The sequence below is a fragment of the Coptis chinensis genome, chromosome 1, assembly GCF_015680905.1.
Source record: "Coptis chinensis isolate HL-2020 chromosome 1, ASM1568090v1, whole genome shotgun sequence".
Taxonomy (NCBI): Eukaryota; Viridiplantae; Streptophyta; class Magnoliopsida; order Ranunculales; family Ranunculaceae; genus Coptis; species Coptis chinensis.
Genome location: NC_141456.1, coordinates 5,257,528 through 5,276,923, shown reverse-complemented (window position 1 = coordinate 5,276,923; position 19,396 = coordinate 5,257,528). Strand labels below are relative to the sequence as shown.

Sequence of the window (19,396 nt, the reverse complement as noted above, 5' to 3'; positions counted from 1 at the left end):
TCAATCTTTCAGAATATGATTACTGGATTCTTATAGTATCACCAGGCATTTTTAATTTCGTCCCTTACAAGTCAAGTCCTTTGAAGGCCACGGCCACCTGAACAAGAATGGAGTCCCTAAAGATTCTATCAATTCCTGATGGAAGGGAATGAGATCGAATGATGTTCAAGGGGACGTCCAAAGTATTTTCAGATTGGTGCTCTGAAGAATTCCACAATTTGGGACGAAGATTTCGTTTTGTGGACGCATACATGCATAAAAATTTGACACAAATGGTTGCCTCATTTTAGATGGTATGAAGTATGAACTGTAAGAGTGGAAACAACAACGTTCAAATCAATTCCATTCACAAATTGTATCTAGGACTACATACAAAGCCTTATATGGTTGTGGAAAATAAACATAACTAGAAAGCTAGTCTTCGCCTACAAACCTCAAAAGGAAGTGCATACCTGTCGCAACATCCTAATTCTTTTACCATCTCCTCAATCAAGTCTCCAAACATGTAATCTTCTAACATCATCCCTATTCTTCTTAGCTCCCAAGTTTCCTCCCAAACAGCTTCTTGACACACTTCAGTAACACTATCTACCTTGGCTTTGCTGCTACAAAACGGTGATGCAGTACTAGCTCTTGTTGCTGAGCTTAAGTAGTCATATTGTTCGTCTTCTTTACGATGTGAGAATCTAGGCAAAGGCAATGCTTCAAGTGTGATTTTGTGGAAGAATTCGGTACACCCTGAAACATTAAGACTTTATGAGTGTAAATAAACATCGAGGTTTACAAAGCCCATTGTTGCTTCAGATCAGGAAAAAAAATTAATGTGTGATAGTGTATCCCCAGGGCGGCTCAAGCCATTTGGGCCGTAAGGGAAGTTCGAAAAGTGGCTTTCTACTATCGATTACACACTTTTCTCTTGTTTATGTTGGGGATTATACCAATACCAATCGATTCCCCACTACACAGATAACTTGTATATGAACTCAATTCGATCAACTCCGGACAAAATCTAGATATCAACTACAACTTATACTAACATGCCCAACTCGCTAAACAACTATTAACAACAGATAATAATGTAAAGCAGTAAAAGCAAACCACAACACAAAGATTTACCGTGGTTCGGCCAATGATGCCTACTTCCACAAGAGCAGGAAGATTACAATCTCTCCTTTCAGTTTCTCACCTTACTAGATCACTCTTATCTCTTTACAGGGTTGTATCTCTGTAAAGGTTATCTCTCAATCTTGATAGTTTTCAAGATTGGGTTTTTTACTCTTTGTTTTTGTCTAGTTCTTAGTCTTTGGTTTTCCAAAACCTTGATTTTGGTTTTTATCTCCAAAAACCAAATTTGTGATTCTAGAAGCGAGGCCCACGAAATTAGACTCGATGCTGGCGCCTTCTGGCGTGGGGTCGCGCCTCATATGGCTGGTCGCTGGCCAACGCATCGAGTCTGAGCGCGGGTGCACCCCTTCTGAGCGCGGGTCGCGCTCTGAACACTGGAATGATTTCACAAAGCATGAGCGCAGGTGCGCTCGACAAATCCTCGTAGAATCAGTTCCGTTTCTCTCCTCATGTGAGGGATAACTCCAACAGTTTATACCTCTAATATTTTATTTATATATCTAATGTGTGTGTGGACATCCTAATGCAAAATACATAATTACTACAAATAGTGCCACAATAAATAAATAAATAAATTGTTTCTTTTTGCGGTTCATTATAGTGAAGAACTATTTATTACTTGAGTACTCTTATTACTAAAGAAAATTAAAAGTTTTTTGTTGGAGAAGTGAGGGGAACGAGGAATTTGTTTATTGAAAATGTAATTGTACTTTATTGTGTTAAATGCATTAATGTTTTTTTAAATGTTATTATAAATTCTTAACTATTATAAAATAATTAAAAAATTAAAAATGGAATCCAAATAAATTATCAGTGGGCTGAATTAGGAGCCAAACCCTAAGCAGCTACATATTTTGCTAAGGGGGGAGGAATCCTAATTGGCTCATCTGGGGGAAGGGGCAATACTCGTTAACCCTTATTATTAGAGGAAGTGAAGAAGTAATTGGGTTTGGGGGAGGGAGGATCCTAATTGGCTCATCTGGGGGAGGGGGCAATACTCGTTAACCCTTATTATTAGAGGAAGTGAAGAAGTAATTGGGTTTTGGGGCAGTCATGGGTGGCGTCAAGTGCATAAGCTGAACTGCTAAAGTCCTTTGATTAATATGGCGTCAAGTGTGTTTATAAGGGTATTTGTTGGATTTGTGTAAGTTAGCATGTAGTTCCTATTATTTAGGCATTTTGTGTATCTAACTATCAGTAGTGGATATTGTGTGTAACTAACTATCAGTAATGGATATTGTGTGTTGGGTAGTTTATGTTATGCTGTTCTTAGAGCATCTTTAGGAAAGCTACCAAAAAAACACCAAAATTTTGAACAAAAAAAACACCAAACCAAAAAAACACCAAGCAACTTGAGGAACAACATCAAATTTTCGACATCAAACTACGCGGTTTTGGATAAACCGCGTCATATAGCCCACGCGGTTCAAAACCGCGTCACTAAAGCCCAACTGACAGGCCCAAGCTCACGCGGTTTTGAGAAAACCGCACCATGTATCGTACATAAACTTTTTTCTATTTTTTCTTTCCCAATCTCTGACACGGTTTTCACAAAACCGCGCCATATAAGCCCAATTAGAAGCTCAAGCCCACGCGGTGTTGGCAAAACCGCGTGAGTGATTTGATACAGCACGAAACCTAGAACCAAATATTGGCCGATTTTGTATTTGGTTTGGTGTTTTTTTGGTGTTTTCATCAACATGTGACTCTCCTGAAGTTGAAAAACACCAAATTGTTGGAAATTTGGTGTTTGATACTAGGTTGATATCACTCCTAAAGATGCTCTTATGGTAGTATGTGCATGGGTAGCTTCTATATATTGTAAATGAATCTCACAAGACATATGAAATGAAAATTGTTTAAGTGTTTGCGCAATTGTGTGAATAGGAGGTCATTGGTTCCTCAATAAACCATATCGGAGGTTTGGATTTCCTCGAATTAACCCAATATCGATCATCGATTATCGTTGATCGTAACAATCCTCCAGTATCGCTAGGCGATGCACCATCATCAAACACCATGACTGAAGGGAGAGCACCATTAACTATAGCAATTGGAGTAGCATGTACTCTCGAGAGATTATCAATGAAAAACATATCTTTATCGAATGAATCAATATGACGGCTAATCCTTCTCATTTTAATAATTTATTTTAGATAGTTGGGATGATGAGATCTAAAAAAATAAGAAAACTTATCTTAAAACAGGTTATTCGGGTCACGGGTTGATGACCTGACCTATTAGACATGAAAACTAATCGAGTCTACTAACGGATTACTCGGGTTAACATATGTGACCTGAACCAAATAATTCTACACTAACATAAAAAATTTGACACAGTTGACTGATATAGTGACGTGGTATTGTAACATCAATGTTGCACCATGAAAACCACTACAACATCAATGTTGCACTGAGAAATATAACTTCAACATCAATGTTACACCATGAAAGCCACTGCAATATCAATGTTGCACTGAGAAATACCACTAAAATGGATGGTTTGCTATGAAGAAAAAATGAGAATGAAAAGATGATAATGGAAAGATAAGAAGTGTTTTGAGAGAGAAAAAAGAGAATTTGGGCTCTTATTTTCACCACTGCATCATTGATGTTGCAACATGTCACGTCACTGTGTCTTGACTGTGTCATTTTTTGGGTCAGTGTAGTATTTAGGTAAACTCTTAAATAACCCAATAACTTTTTTTTCTAACCCGAATCTACTAATTTCGTGTCGGGTTAGCGGGTCGTGTACAAAATTGCCATCCCTATACAATAATGCTAAACATGGTGCATATATATTTGATAAACCTACCTAAAATTATTTTTCTCTCTAAAATATAGGGATGTCCATTTCATCTGGCTGAAACCCGAAACCAGCCCGAAACCCAAAAAAAAAACCCGCACCGAACCCTACCTGAGCCCGACAAAACCCGAACCCAGACCGAAATATATAGGGTCGGGTTTGGTCACACTATCTAAACTCGGACCGACCTGAACCCAACCCGATAATTTGGCCCTAAACTTGTTAAAAGGGTTAAAAAGCCCAAAACCACATCCAGACCGAACCCAAATCCAAAACCTGATTATAGAGGGTAAAAATGCCCGACCAAAACCCGAACCCGAACTAGACCATAATTCCCAGCAGCTCTATTTTCATTTATTATCTATTTATCTTCAACAAACTTTTGGTCTTTTGCTCATTACTATTTACTTTTGGTCTTCAAGACAAATTACCTTTGACTGTACCCTTACTATTTTTCTCCATCTTTCCTCCCACAACTCCCCAAGAACAAGACAACCCAATCACACGTTCCTGATGAAGAGATTGGTGGGTTTGATGGTGGTGTTAAGTTTGCATTCACTCAGAAAATTTGCAGCACCTCCTCAAATATCTCTTTCTAAATGTGGTCACCAAAGCTGAGCAAATCAACAGGTCGGATTCACACCACCATAAGAAGCCGAAACTCCCAAAAAGCCATCAATCTTATTGTCAAATCAACAGGTCGGATTCACACCACCACAAGAAGTTGAAACTCCCAAAAAGCCATCAATCTTATTGAGTCATTGTCTTAGAATTGCTTGCCTTGCTTGGTCTACTTTTCTCTTCTTTTGCTTTTCAAAAAATGCAATCATGTGTGCTTTGAATCTTTGATGACTGTTGGGTGGCTTTACGATGTTAAAGTTAAACAGATCAAATCCAATAAAAGAAGATGACTTTTGATTAATTAAATGAAAAAGAGGTTTTTCTTGAGATCTTGATATCTAATAGCTGAAAATGACGTTCCTGATGAAGAAATCTAATATTTTTTTGTTTCATATATTTCGGGTTTTATCATACCCGAAACCCAAATCCGAGCCTGACGGGTACCCGAAATATAGGGTTAGGGTAGGGTTTGGTCACATGTATCCAACAAATACCCGAACCCGACCTGCAAAGAACAGGGCCGGTCCCGAATAACCCGATACCCGTTCAAAACTCGAAAAATCAAGTTCGGGCTGGATCGGGTACCGTTTGGACATCCCTACTCAAATAGCTTCGCCAATTACACATACATATATGGAGTGATAGAGGAACACAAATTTGTACAAACTAAGTTGAGCTTTGAGAATGTTTGTTTCTTTTAGGTATTGTTGGATACAATTTGTTGTTTGTGCTTGTAATGGGTTACCTACATATATTTTGCGCTTACTATTACGGCGAAAACTCATTTAAATAAATATTTTAATAAATGTATATGCTGCTATTACTAACTTAAGATGTTTATACGAAATTTGACATCCAAAAAATCCTAACGCGTGTATGAAACCCGATCTGTGTATCTTGACCTATATTATATGACTGGTCAGGGTTTACTAATTACTATCGGGATTGGAACCCCCGAGATTGATATATGTCACTGATAGTTTGTGATATATCGCAACATTTTCAGCCATGGTTGTGGGCGGGGCCTTTTCAGGTGTTGTTGGCTTATCTAAGTGATATTGTTTTCAGGTATTGTTCGCTTATCTAAATGATAACATTTTGCATTTACTTTCTACTCAAAATGGAAAGAAAAAACATAGGAATTGAAGTAGAAAATTACCAGTTGCCTGAATACTAGATCGGTTGCGAATTGGAGATGGTGAACATGATATATCGTCGAGTACAGAAACTGGACTTGGTTGTTCATTGTTAACATCCAAACACTTTTTCACATGCTTCGGGATAGTTAATTGGACATGACTCGTTGATTGAACGGACTCAATTATTTTCTTCAACGTATTTAAATCATCTTCACATTTCTGCAATGATTCCATCAGCTTCCTCCGCTTTTCGGGCACCGTTTCGGCGGAGGAAGGACCTCCATTTGGTCTCAGCAGCTGCGCAACCACATCGCGTGAATTAGCTGGTAAATCAGTGGACACCAATCGCCGGATTTCGGACGCAATTGTGGGACTGCGCTTAACATTGCATGGGAATTTTCCAAAATCAGCTGTGTCCAAAGGTGGCGTGTCGTTTTCTGGCAATTGCTTCGATTCTATATGAGGTGAAATGACAGTTTTGTCCTTCTTATCACCTAAAATTCACCAGGAAAATGAATGTGAGAAAGGGTAGAATTAGAAACAATGTAGTATTTGGAAATTGATAGGGTGAAGTTCATAATTACCAGAAGTGAGAAATTTGCGGCGTTGGTGGTATTTGGAGACGAGATGGAAAATGCCGGACATGCAACCGATATTTTTGGTTTGTTGGTGGTTTTCTTGTATGGTTTTCCGTTGGGAAGAAGATTTGCTTAGTGTAGTTTCTCCTGATCTTCTCTTCTTCTTCATTTCTTCTTCTGTGTCTCTCTCTCTTCCTGTCTGCAAATTTACTAAACACTTAACAGTTGCACACTTATCAGTGAAGTAAGAAACTGTGAACGAAGAAACGGTAAGAAACAAAAGTATAAAAAGGTGAGAACATTAAAGCAGTTAGAAATAATTAAAGTAGTCCATGCATAATGAACTTTTCTTTATTCGTTAACTATAAAATTACCAATTCACTGAACGTTTAGGCTGTTTAGATTTAGAGTTTAAACTCCCACGTAGTTCATACTTCATACTTCATAAATTTTACTTTTTAGACTGATAGTCTGAGACCATGCCAGTGAGGCAGTGATGCCACCAATGACGAATCATATCCCACCATAGTACTAAAAATTGAAACATCGTGTTCTCCACTGCTTTGGTCCCCTCCCACCAGGGGCGGATCCAGGATTGGGGCTGCTACAACTAACATACACCACAAATATCCAGGATTGCTACTCAAGGAGGGCTGCTACAGCTAACATGCATACACTACAAGTATTTTTTTGGAAGAATTATATACACTATTATAACTAGTATTTTTTTTTTGACGGAAAAATTGAGTGTGCTGCAGCACACACACACTCCCCCCCACCCCCCCCCCCAGGTCTGCCCTTGCCTCCCACACACTATGAGACCATGATAACATGCAGAAAGTGGAACATATTAGATTTTTGACTTCTCCGATATCACACTATGGGACATTTGTTTTTGCCTATTAAACCTTTTATACCCTCTTATAAGATGTGGACAAGTGATTTTGGACATTTTTTTTGTTTGGTTTTTGCTTCTTATAAGAGGCATTCTACTCAGTGTTGGCCCTGAGTTTCTAGTGGCTCGAAGCCAACTCTTAAAATGTGGCCCTATATATGTGTAAATTCACATGTCAAAAACAAAAATCGATGCATTTTTTGCCTAGGGTTATTATTTGTTATCTCATCTTTTTAGTCAAATTCCTTATTGTTTTATATAACAAATAAGATTTTATACATATTTTGACTTTGTAATCTATGAAATAGCAAGTGGATTTAATAATTTCATTAGCCATATATAAGCTTTAATTAAACCTAAAATTATATTGTTTTTATTAGTAAGTGTATATTGCAAGATGCGTTAAATTATTTCAGTGGACTCTAATGGTGGACTGGTAGCCCCTTATTTTGCCAAAATAATGGGGGCCCAAAGCGCTTGCTTGTGTGGTTTTGCCTCAGGGCCGACATTGATTCTACTAGACTTATATAACTTCTTATAAGATGTGGACAAGTTATTTTGGACATTTTTTTTTGTTTTTTTTTGCCTCTTATAAGAGGCATTCTACTAGAAATGTCTTGTAAGAGGCTTCAATTCTATAAGTGTCAAAATTGGATCTATTTCAATTCTATAAGTTTTATAACTTGAAAAATGACTTAAACATCCTTGTCTATATACCCTTAGCCCCATTTCTCTATTCTTCATTTTTCACTATCTTCTGTTTAAAATAACTTCATTGCCCTAACCACCATCACCACCACCACCAAGCTATTACCACCACCGCCGCCGCCACAATACTATCAAGACCACCCCCACCACTACCACCATCGTAATATTAAGACCACCACTGCCACCACTTTAGTATTAAGGTAATTTTTAAAAATAGATATTCTAATTATCAAAATTGATTTGAAATTGAAAATCAAATTATACACTTAATTAGTTTGTTTCAAATTGATCTATTCAAATTAAATGTAATGTAAAGCAGGATTATATTTGTCAAATAACCATCTATAGGATGTTGTGTATTTGTTTTTTCTATTTTTACAAGTGCTTATAAGATGAACTTAAAATAAAAAACAACCCACTTTATAAGACCATCTTATAAAACCTGACTCTAGGGCATCTCTAATGGGGGTGTAAACCGTATAGAGTGAAAATTTTACACCCCAAATGTCAAAAAACTCTTTCCAATGAGGGTGTTATACCGTAAGTAATAGAGTATTAGTTGATAGGGAGGGTGAAGAATTTCCCCTCTCGCTATCAGCTAATAAAAAGCCCGGACAACACTCAAACAGACATCTGAGTAAAAAACAATTTGGACGTCACTTTAAGTAACGTCCCTTTCTAATTCTGAAGTAATTTTTTAACTCGGACGTTACTTAAAGTGACGTCCGAGTTTAAAATTTAATTTTTTTTTACACTTCTCCGTTGAGGAGTATAGAGTGTGGATATTTATAAGCTATACAATAGTATACAATAGTATACAATTAGAAGTGTAAAATCCTAATTGCACCTACGTGGAGACTAGGTGGAGGTGTAATTTTATACCCCCATTGGAGATGCCATTATAACTTAAGCCAAAAAGACAAATAGCCCCTAGTGACATTTTTTGCCCACAATTACCAGTTTTTTACAATTTTACCTTTAAACATTTGTAAAAGATGATTCAGCTAATTAACGAAAATTTAAATTGGAAAAAATAAACTATAGATCGATGATATGGAAACGTTCACACTTCACACTTTCACAGCACATACATAATTCCTCCCGTTGTATTTCCAGCTGGCTAGCCACTATCGTCATCCACTCATCCATGCTATAATGATTAATTAAAATTACCAGCAATATAACCCACCTACATAGTATGAACTATGAAGATATCAATATATCATCACAATCAATTAAAGATTGTTTTATTATATCGATGTCTAAACAAATGCAGTAGTATTAGTGAATGTGAATCCCGTTGTCCTTGAAATAACCAGCTTTGGTTTTCGCGCAAAATTTTATTACTTTTATTAGAAGTGGAGGTGATAATGGACTAATGGTCTGCAAAGCTGCATTGTGAAACATCATATTCTTAGATGCTTTGTCCCACCATCCTGAGGATGAAGGGTATGCCGCAGCTTCTAAAGGTACATTACCTTCTTTAAGGACAGGGAAATCATCTTGCGTCCTTATAAAAGCAAATGCGCACTACACGCCCCAGTGAAAATCATCATTCGGTACATAAGACTGATAAGAGTATCCTTCGGACTATAAGTGGGTCCAAAAATGTGTAGAATGTCTATGTGGCCTGTGTTTTGAAAAAACCCTGGGCGTTAGTCGGGCGGTGGGAAAACGCCTAACGCCTATGCTATCTAGGCAATACCTAGACGGGCTAGACGCTAAACGGTTTTTTTCTTTTCTTAATATATATAATAATACACACTTATACTATAAGAAATGAAAAAAATCATTTACTATAACTCAAAAAATAAATACAAACAAATATATTTATTACAAAAATGCGTAATAATTGAAGAAATCAACTTCATATAAAAACATACTCTTTGTTATAATGATATATAATTTACATTAGACATTAGTTTTTTAAACTAATACAACTCTTAAGTCTACACGGGCTTTTAATTTTCGACATTTAATCATTCAAAAAAAAATAATAAATAAAATAAAATTGAATGGAGTGCCTAGAGGCCGCCTAAACCCGCCTAATCGGTCCACGATGTTTTAAATGACTTGGGCCTAGGTGAGTCCATTGAGCACTGCCTAGCGCCTAGAGATCGCGCTAGACCAATTTTTAGAACGGTGGAGTTACCTAGGGCAGAGATCGGGTCGGATATGGCTATATCCGAATCCGAATAATTTCACAGTATCCGAATTTGAACCCAAACCCGATTATATCCGAAATTTAATATCCAAACCCGACTAACCTGATCAAATAACACTAAAATTAAAAAAACCCAAAAATTATATCCGAATCCAACCTGAATACATAAACAGATATGAAAATCGACCCGAACCCGATATATTTAGTAATAGGGTCGAGTCGGATTCGGGTCTACCCGACCCGATTCCCTGCCCTAGGGTTACCTGGTTCTAGTGCTGGCTTTTAGCAAATAAATAAAGTAGCGAAGCCCAAATAAACTATGCCACCTCAATGAGCCCAACACTTTCTGTTTTATATGCCGCAGCCACACCGTATAAATTTCAATCGATTTAATTGTTTGACGAATTTCCCCAATGGAACTTGGTCAACCTTCACATGGAACTCACTTTTCCGAACCACTCCACCTCTGGCACCTCACCATGCACTCCCACTCTACACCAAAATGCTCCAATCAAATTCCTACCCAAACAAATTCACTTTCACTTTCCTACTCAAAGCATGCAACAAAATTACAAAACCTCATTTCGGAATCCACTTACATTGCCATCTCATCAAATTCGGGTTCGGGTCTGACGCTTTTTTACTAGCTTCTCTTATAGGTACTTATGCTGATGCTGGGTTAGTAAAAATATCTCAAAAACTGTTTGATATAATGTCTAATAGAGATGTAGTTACTTGGACTGCTCTTGTTTCAGCTTATGCTAAATGTGGTATGCCTGATGAGGCTCGCTGCGTGTTTTATAAGATGCCTGAACGTAATGCGGTGTCGTGGGCTGCGGTAGTGTCGGGGTATTCTCAGTGTGGGCGACATGATGAGGCTTTGAGTTTATTTAATGAGACGCGTCGCGAGAATGTAGAGCCCACTGAGGGTATGCTTATTTCTGTGCTGTCTTCTTCAGGTTACCTTGGTGTTCTTGAGGTGGGTAAGTGGGTGCATGATTATGTTAAATGCAATGGGATATTATTGACTGCTAGCATTGGTACTGCTCTTCTTAGTATGTATGCTAAGTGTGGATGTATTGATGATGCAATTTGTGTTTTCATGGAAATGCCTCGGCGAGATGCCCTTAGTTGGACAGCTATGATTTCGGCACTTTCTATGCATGGAAAGGGACAACAAGGGCTAGCTTGTTTTGATGAGATGCTTAGTCTTGGACTGAGACCTGACCATGTTACGTTTGTTGGGGTGCTTAGTGCATGTAGCCACGCTGGATTTGTGGAGGAAGGTCGTTATTATTTCAGGTGCATGGAGGAGGTATATAAGACTGCACCTGGTTTAGAGCACTATGGATGTATGGTTGACATTCTTGGTCGAGGTGGGCACGTGGAGGAAGCTTGGGATTTGGTTCGAAACATGCCAATGAAACCTGATGCTTTTGTGCTGAAGAGTCTTTTGAGTGGTTGTGCTAGTTATGGTTACTTGGATTGTGCAGAGTGGGCTGCTATGAAGCTTTTAGAATTGGATCAAGACAGTGATTCTCCTTACACTCTACTAGGTAATGCCTATGCAAGTGTTGGTAGATGGGCTGATGCAGAAAGAGTTAGGAAGATGATGAGAATCCGTAGGGTTGTAAAAACACCTGGATGTAGTTTGGTTGAGATTGATGGAGTTGTTCATCAGTTTGTAGCTGGAAATAATGAAGAACATCCCAAAATGGAAGAAATTAAATCTTTGTTACATGAAATGGGCAAGAATTTGGGGCTAGCTGATCATACTTGTGATTAGGACCATTGTCACAAAGCAAAACAATGTTTCTGGACAAACTCTTGTGTTTTTAGTAAGTCCACCCCTTCCCTCCAATTTTCTGGATCTTGTAGTCAAGGTGAGTCATGACCGATTCTTGGTGCTGTATATTATGGTCAAAGAGGCAAACAAACTAGCTACATCTACCTCCTTTTCTAAAGATGGCAAATGGGATTGGAGAATTCAGAACACTAAATCCTATTCCAGCCCTCTTAATAGTTCAGAGCACGTTCTGATAGGTTCTTTGTTGATAGCCAAATGATGAGGGACACACAGATGCCACTGAACATGTCTTTGCTTGACACGGAGATTACTTTTTGCAATCATTGCTTTGAATTCATTCACAACATGAGATTGTATGGAGATATGAAGAAGCAGGACAGATATGAAGAACATTCCCCAACTGATGATACTTCATACAGCATATGGCGAGGTATTTTATTATCTTCAACAATACATATGTTTTGGTTTCAGATGATTTAACATTCAGCGAGGAAATTTATACTCTGCTAGGCAGACTCTGAATAAATTATTTTGAGGCATGTACATATGTATAGTATTAAATTATATATGATATTCTGAATTTCCTTAACGTCAGATCCGGCGAAATTTATCACAACCTCAAAAATAGAAGCTTCACATGCTAGCTCTATCCTAATACATTGACGATATCCCTAAATAAAAAGCTATAGGAGAACATCCGAATGTAGAAGAGTACTTGAATTAGAAAACTATGAAGTATATACACTAGAAGTTTTGTTTCTATGGTGTACAGTGGCGGAGCCAGGGGGTTGCGATTGGTGTATGTGGGTCGGTAACTATGTTGGTGTGTTCTGAACCAAGGTCAGTGGTAACAAGTACTATGAACGTAGAACCTTCATGTGTTGAGTATCGTCACAATTTTACTTCCCATCCATATATATACTACCCGTCTCCTGAGTGTATTTAAGACGTGTTTTGTTGTGATTCAACTCCAATAAGTTTGTTACTGGGTCAGAAAAACTAATGAAATGATTCCATCTTGTGTGCTATATTGTGGTGAACTCCTTGGCCAGGACTAAAAAGACTCTTCAAACACTGTTCTCCTACATAACAAGTTAACAAGCAACATTTTGCAGCCTCAAGTCTTTCAGAGTAGACCAAGAGCGTCTAATTTAGTGCTCGTTTTAGGTCGTAAATGTGTCATTTAGTAATCTTTTCTCCAGTGGCTCTGTTATTACTTTGGCATACCACACCACCCTGTCAATGTTTTTCCGAGCGACATTTTCGTCAAATTCTAATCGAAATGATAAAAAACATAACTCTGACAAAATGTTATTAGGACAAGAACATGAAGAAACAATCAAAAGAGAAACCAAACTAATTGAAATTCATAGAACTTTGACTTACATTGGAAAAAGAATGTACATTATGAGAAATGCTAGGCAAAATTGGAAGGCTTTTTACATTTGGTGCTAGATACATTTCGGTGATGATACAAGAAAGTTGACTGAAATGGGTGAAAAAATGTGTGCTTAATTTTACAAGACTCAAAATGTACACTTTTCTGGGCTTCTTTAACCCAACTGCTAGAAGGTAAGTAAACCGACATCGGAGGATATGGTGGGAAATTTCCTTTGCAAATACTGATCTTGGGTAGATGATTTTATCGAGCAGTAGTAGACCAACTGTTAATGTATGCTCTCTGAGAAACTTTTGGCTTCCATCTTATTGCTCTGAGTCCAATTCATTCAAAAAATAAATAATCCAAAAAAGCTTCACAGAAAGTTTTTATCTCTTCTGATGGCACTTCTCTTTTAAGCGACTAGATCTTCTTGCTTCCACCCTTGCTGTGAAACCAACTGTTGTGGGCCTAATCAATCTTTCTTACCATCTGGCAATACTCAGGGTCCTCAGATTGCCCCTCCAATCTTATCTACTGTATCATATCATGACACATGGGAAAGAATCGCATCCTTATAGTTGCATATACAAAGTATGGCAGGAGGGTGGAGAGTACAACAAAAAGCGTGACGAGCCAGTAAGATGGAGCTGGAGCACAAGCTTCAATGAAGACCTTGTAGGCAGTTGTCGATAGTGATGAGGATATGACGCCGTAGGCCAAAAGGAATATATACCAGAACACTGTGCCACCCCAAATGAAGAGATGCTGTATCATGGTGAAGTAACTGAGAGTGCCATCTGGCAGTTGACGATCCAGACAATACATGTGTACATGGTTAAGCCAAGGATGTCCAACTGACAACCTCCCCACCCTTACGGAAGGCCTGGAGTTCCATTGCCTTTACACAGAAGAAGAATATGACGATAGCACTGCACACCCCATTCAACATCCAGCTGAGAATTCGGAGCCAGCTGAAGAGGACATTTTGTACACCTTCTTGGTATAGGAAGGGAAACTGCCACAAGAAAAGATAGAAATAATCAGAAATCATCACACTCAGACGTTCAGTTAATAGAACAATGAAACATGCACACAAGGAGAAAATAAACAATACAAGAGGACCAAACTGTTTGACTTGACCTACCTAGAGACAAAATCTTGTAGAGACATCTTGGTCAAACACTCCCAGTGCAAGCACAGGAAGTGATGTGAAGAAGACATTGTATAAAGACATGTACCAGTCGTTATAAGCAGGTTGCCCAGAGAACGATGCATAGGCCTCAAATAAGAACAGTGTAAAACCAAACATAAGGTTCTTGTAGAAGAAGTAGCATATCTGCCAAAAATATCGACATCAACATATCATTTATTTATTTGTTTAAATCATGTCAAGCTGAATACAAACTTGTGGAACATTTAATAAGCAAACTCTAGGTAGATTGATGACCATACCATAGAGGAGATCCTTCTGTAACACCAATGCCCATGCACAAGTAACAAACGCTCCAAAAATCGAAACTGAGCAATTGCTATGTCACTTGACATGACTGCCTGTGAATTTTAGCAAAGAATAAGGATAGGCTTAAAAGATGTGAGATGAAAGTACCAAGAAAAGATTTACGGAGAGAAACAACAAACCAATGCATAAAACATGGTTGAGTACTTGACTGACCTGCATTCCTTTGGACTTTTTATCTTTATTCCTGAATTTAGTAGTGTTTTAAATGTATAGATAAGAGCATCTTCATTTTCAGGAGAGCAACTAAAAAAACACCAAAATTTTAAACTAAACCAAATACCAAACCAAAAAAACACCAACCATCTTTAATAGCAACATCAAATAACGCGGTTTTGGATAAACCGTGCCATATAGCCCATGCAGTTTTCCCAACACTGCGTCAGTGAAGCCCATCTTAAAAGCCCAAGCCCACGTGGTTTAACTGCGCGATCAACTTTCTTATTTTTTTTCTTTTCCAATCTCTCGCGCGGTTTTGGCAAAACCGTGTGATTGAAGTCCACAATCTAGCTCAAGCCTGCGCGGTTTTAGAAAAACCGCGTGAGTGATTTGATACAGCACCAAAGCTATAACCAAATATTGGCCGATTTGGTGTTTTTTTGGTGTTTAGTTTGGTGTTTTCATCAACACGTTACTCTCCTAAAGTTGAAAAAACACCAAAACATTTTGGTGTTTGATGCTAGGTTGGTATCACTCCTAAAGATGCTCTAAGAAAAATGGGTCCAATGGTTTTACAGTTATAGAATGAAACCCTCAACAAACCACTAATGAAACCCTCAACAAACCACTGCTTTTCATCTGGCTCATAATGCAAATAAAGAAAAAAATAATAAAATAAGTCATACCACTTCACTTGAACTCATACCACTCCATTTGAACTGGCGCGGACTGTACTCTGTATCTCAATAATACTCCTTATATATAGAGAGTAAATTACAGATAGAGAGTGAAAACCTCCATTTTGGCCTTCACTTTTAGGGAGATAAAGAGCTATTGGACTTGGCCTAATACCAATGCCAATATCTGCTTCTTGAAGCATCTCCACATCATTGGCTCCATCACCAATTGCTAATGTTGGCCGATTCCCATTCGCAGTTTTAACCAATCTAGTGACCTGAATTAAACGTTATTGTTAATTCCCTTTACTAAACCATTCCTTAAGTGAATATGCTAACTAGAAAATAAAATATTTGGAAAAAACCGACAGTACTGAACAAGTATGTCAACATACAAGTGCTTTCTGTTTTGGTGATGTGATGAATGGCAGCATATAACAGATGCTCAGCTCATAGTACAAAATATCCTGATATATCGTGATATTTGGGGATATCTATCCAGATTTCAGAAAAAGATATATAAATATCACGATATGTTAAGAGATATATACAATTGCAAATATCGGTGATATTTTGATGATATTTGAGATATTTGGAGATATTTGACGATATTTTGAGATATTTAGCGATATTTTGTATATATAACAATTTTATTTAATATTTACCATTATATTTTAAATAAATATAAATAATGTATCATGATATATCAAGAAATATCCATAATATCTACGATATTTATCGATATTTTGGATATATCTACGATATTTGTATGTGAAACAATGTCAAATATCCCTAAAGAGAGGATATATCCACGATACATATCCAGAAATTAAGTATCGATAAATACTTATATCCTGATATTTTGTACTATGGCACAGCGAACTGCTAGCTCCAGAAACATGTTCTTAACATCTTCCTCTAGAGCGTAAGCAAGTGACTTTCCATCAATGATCAAAGCAAATGCATCAGAGCTTCCAGCTGTAACCTGTGTTATCCCTTCACTAATCTGCTGGATTATACTTGCCTTTGATCGATGCCTAAAAGAGTCAGAACAAACCAATCAACATGACATGTAATATTCTAATGAAAATTCCTTTCATAACAAAAATAATTCAAGCAATTGCAGTTAGCAACTGTTATATAATCAATGCATTTGTAAAATTTCTTGCAAATATCTTTTCCAGCTTTCTGCCTGAGGCAGGCAGTTGCTTACTCTGCCCCTGGCAGATGCAATATCTGAAGTTCTCAACCTCCACTAGTAAGTAGCACAAAGAAAGCCAAAAATTACCTTAGTTATAGCAGGTTTGTCCCCTGTTTTCTCTATTGTTTTGATTTCTGTTGTCTCCAAGGTTATAATTATCTGCTTCATCCCTTGTCTAAGCAAACTACATGCGAAACTGCAAAATTTAATCCCAGTCAGAAAACAGACAAGCGAGAGAAGCGCTTTAAATTAAAATAGACCGTCAAGTTGGGAAGTTCTACCCAATATTAATTGCAGTCTCCATCTTATCTCCAGTCAAAACCCAGATCTTTATACCAGCTTGTGCAAGCTTGTCAATGCATTCTGGAACCTTTTAGAAACAAAAAAGAATAGTCATTCCAGAAACCATACCCAACGTCAAAAGATAGGTAAATAGTATATTAGGTTTTAATGTACCAACCCCTTTTTGCAGGTTGTCCTCAACAGCTGTAGCACCAAGAAGAATCATATCCTTCTCTATTGTCTCTGCCAACTCATCAACCTGTGCATCACGGTCTGCGCTGATTGAGTTTCTGGCCTCTGTAAATGCTGTATTAAACTTGTTGTATTCTTCCTCGTCAAGTTCTCGATATGCAAGTATTAAAGTCCTCAGACCAGCATCAGCATATTCGTTCGTGTGTTCCCTTGTTTGCTCTTCAAAGTTCAAACTCCCTTCCATTTTTTGCTAGCCTATCAAACATGACACTGTTTGGTAAAAACTAAAAACGACATGTTAAAGACAGAAACAGAAGTGCAATGTAAGAGGATTGTTTCACAAACGATATAGATTACATCCACGTGCATGTTATGATTTACAGACCTGTCCGCACCTTTACGCAGCAGTAAAAGTTTGCCCTCTTCATTTTCGACTATCACATATATTCGCTTCCTTGTGCTATTAAACTCTAAGGGGGTGTTTGTTAAATTTTAACTCATGGAAATGAAAATAAATAAAATGGGTGGTCTACTATGGAATGGAATGGAAAGGAAATAATTCTAAATGGTATGTGTTTGGTAAACTGGGAAAAGAAATAATCATGTTTGTTTGCAAAAGCTATGGAAATGAATAATTAGTAAGTCCCTAGCTATCTATTTCCTTTCTTTTCCACAAAATTTTTCTCAAATTACCTAAAGACACAAAATCTTTTCTATTTCCATAATTTTGTTTCCCTATTGAAAGACCCATTTTTTTTCATGGGTAAACAAACATCTTAAAAACTATGAAAAATATGGACCACTCTTATTTTCCTTTCATTTCCATAGTGTTTCCATCATAACAAATACTATATGGACAGGGTATTCAAGTGAATACCTTCAATTTTGCCCAAACAAAAAAATATTGTACTAGTCTCCATTTTAATTTGGCCTATGTGGCCTGGGCATGTACCCATGTGTCCATCCAAATATCCAATGATCCAAATGACTGAAATGAGGAGTTACGCCTTAAAAGAAATGGCCTAATAAATCAACAATGTTACGAGTTACGACCGCTAATCCCATATTCCCATTGTTTAAAGAAATTAAGAAACTAAGAAACCCTTATCTGATTTTTCTCTGTTCGGTTGTTCCCCAAATCCTCAATTCACCTGTATATACTACTATATGTGTACCCCTACATACGACCATATGCATTGCCTACTAGTGCGGCCTACTTTTAGTGCCCACTATGCTGGTCTACTTTTATTGCTCAATAAGAAAATATTCTGACTATTATGGAAACTATATTTCTTAGGCAATAAGAAACTATAAATACCTATTTCTTATTGCTCACCTATAAATAACTCATTTCATTTCAACAAAGAACTATATTCATTGAGAGACTTGATTCCATAAAGCGATTTGGATACGTAGGCAGCTATTGATGGTACAGTCATCTCAACAATTCTACAACAATCTCCCTAACAAGATCGTTAGTGTGTTTGGGTGAGTTTTACCCAAATATCACCTTTTTTAGGAATTGAGTTATGTTAGTTGTAGTTAATTTATTCTTTTCTTTAGCCTAAGTTATTCTTCCATTATTCAATATATATATATTTTTAATCTTTATTGTGGATTTGTCATTTGGTTAAAGACTTAAAGTATTTGACTTCATGTTTGTATTATTGTATCAGTAATGTTATAATGGAGAAGTATTTTAAAAAATTATATGTGCCCATTGAGTCTCTTACATTCAAGAAATGTGGCTCCAGTTAGCACCCTAGTCTCAAAAGAAATCATGAAGAAGTTGAGCTTACTCAATCTCCTTCTACATTGAACATTGTTGAAGCCAATCAAATGGAACCTAGTATGAAACAAAGACATGTAAATGTCGACTTAGACGCTCTTTTTGTAGACTTTGGCTTACGGACACCAATTTCAGATTACCATCCTAGTGCTCAAGACTCCATTCGAAGAGTATATCTACTTAGAGGTCCATGTCAGCCACGCGAACATGACTTTCCCCAAACAGATGTGAGTGGTTATGCAAGACGGTTTAAGAAGAAATGGTTTGATGAGTTTGGTGATTGGTCGGAGTATAGTGTAGAAAAAGATGTATCATTTTGTTTACATTGTTATCTCTTTCGGAATCGTGTTCGAGGT

General features: G+C 37.3%; 3 protein-coding genes and 1 long non-coding RNA gene across 7 annotated transcripts in view; 1 reads left to right on the top strand and 3 right to left on the bottom strand.

Annotated features, from left to right (window-relative positions):
• Positions 1-316: 316 nt before the first annotated feature.
• Positions 317-6,563, bottom strand: LOC147521576 (uncharacterized). The gene is made up of 3 exons (XM_086574455.1): positions 6,276-6,563; positions 5,712-6,185; positions 317-738 (listed from the first exon to the last, which is right to left on the bottom strand). The coding sequence occupies exons 1-3, from the start codon at positions 6,436-6,438 to the stop codon at positions 407-409; spliced, it is 969 nt and encodes a 322-aa protein (XP_086430581.1). The 5' UTR covers positions 6,439-6,563; the 3' UTR covers positions 317-406.
• A 3,828-nt stretch (positions 6,564-10,391) lies between these two features.
• On the top strand, positions 10,392-17,354 carry LOC147521575 (pentatricopeptide repeat-containing protein At2g02980, chloroplastic-like). 3 transcript variants are annotated; one of them, XR_015202809.1, is made up of 2 exons: positions 10,392-12,273; positions 17,250-17,354. XR_015202809.1 is itself a non-coding variant. In XM_086574236.1 (2 exons), exons 1-2 carry the CDS (start codon positions 10,392-10,394, stop codon positions 11,820-11,822), a joined length of 1,335 nt encoding a protein of 444 aa, XP_086430362.1. In that variant the 3' UTR covers positions 11,823-14,610. The 3 variants fall into 3 exon arrangements, 1 of the variants encoding a protein (XP_086430362.1); XR_015202806.1 differs by lacking the exon at positions 17,250-17,354 and adding an exon at positions 13,728-14,610; XM_086574236.1 differs by lacking the exon at positions 17,250-17,354 and having other exon boundaries at positions 10,392-10,695; positions 10,792-14,610.
• The window catches only part of LOC147521572 (uncharacterized), a 38,250-nt gene continuing 29,273 nt past the window's right edge, over positions 10,420-19,396 (bottom strand). Inside the window, exon 2 of the long non-coding RNA XR_015202830.1 lies at positions 10,420-10,500. This is a non-coding gene — a long non-coding RNA (uncharacterized LOC147521572). The remainder of the gene's footprint in view (positions 10,501-19,396) is intronic.
• Positions 13,187-17,495, bottom strand: LOC147521574 (putative phospholipid-transporting ATPase 9). Of its 2 annotated transcripts, XM_086574327.1 has the most exons (8): positions 17,238-17,495; positions 17,059-17,147; positions 16,865-16,973; positions 15,972-16,613; positions 15,586-15,854; positions 14,677-14,775; positions 14,369-14,560; positions 13,187-14,239 (listed from the first exon to the last, which is right to left on the bottom strand). In XM_086574327.1, the coding sequence occupies exons 1-4, from the start codon at positions 17,493-17,495 to the stop codon at positions 16,578-16,580; spliced, it is 492 nt and encodes a 163-aa protein (XP_086430453.1). In that variant the 3' UTR covers positions 13,187-14,239; positions 14,369-14,560; positions 14,677-14,775; positions 15,586-15,854; positions 15,972-16,577. The 2 variants fall into 2 exon arrangements, with proteins under 2 accessions (XP_086430453.1, XP_086430417.1); XM_086574291.1 differs by having other exon boundaries at positions 13,187-14,560.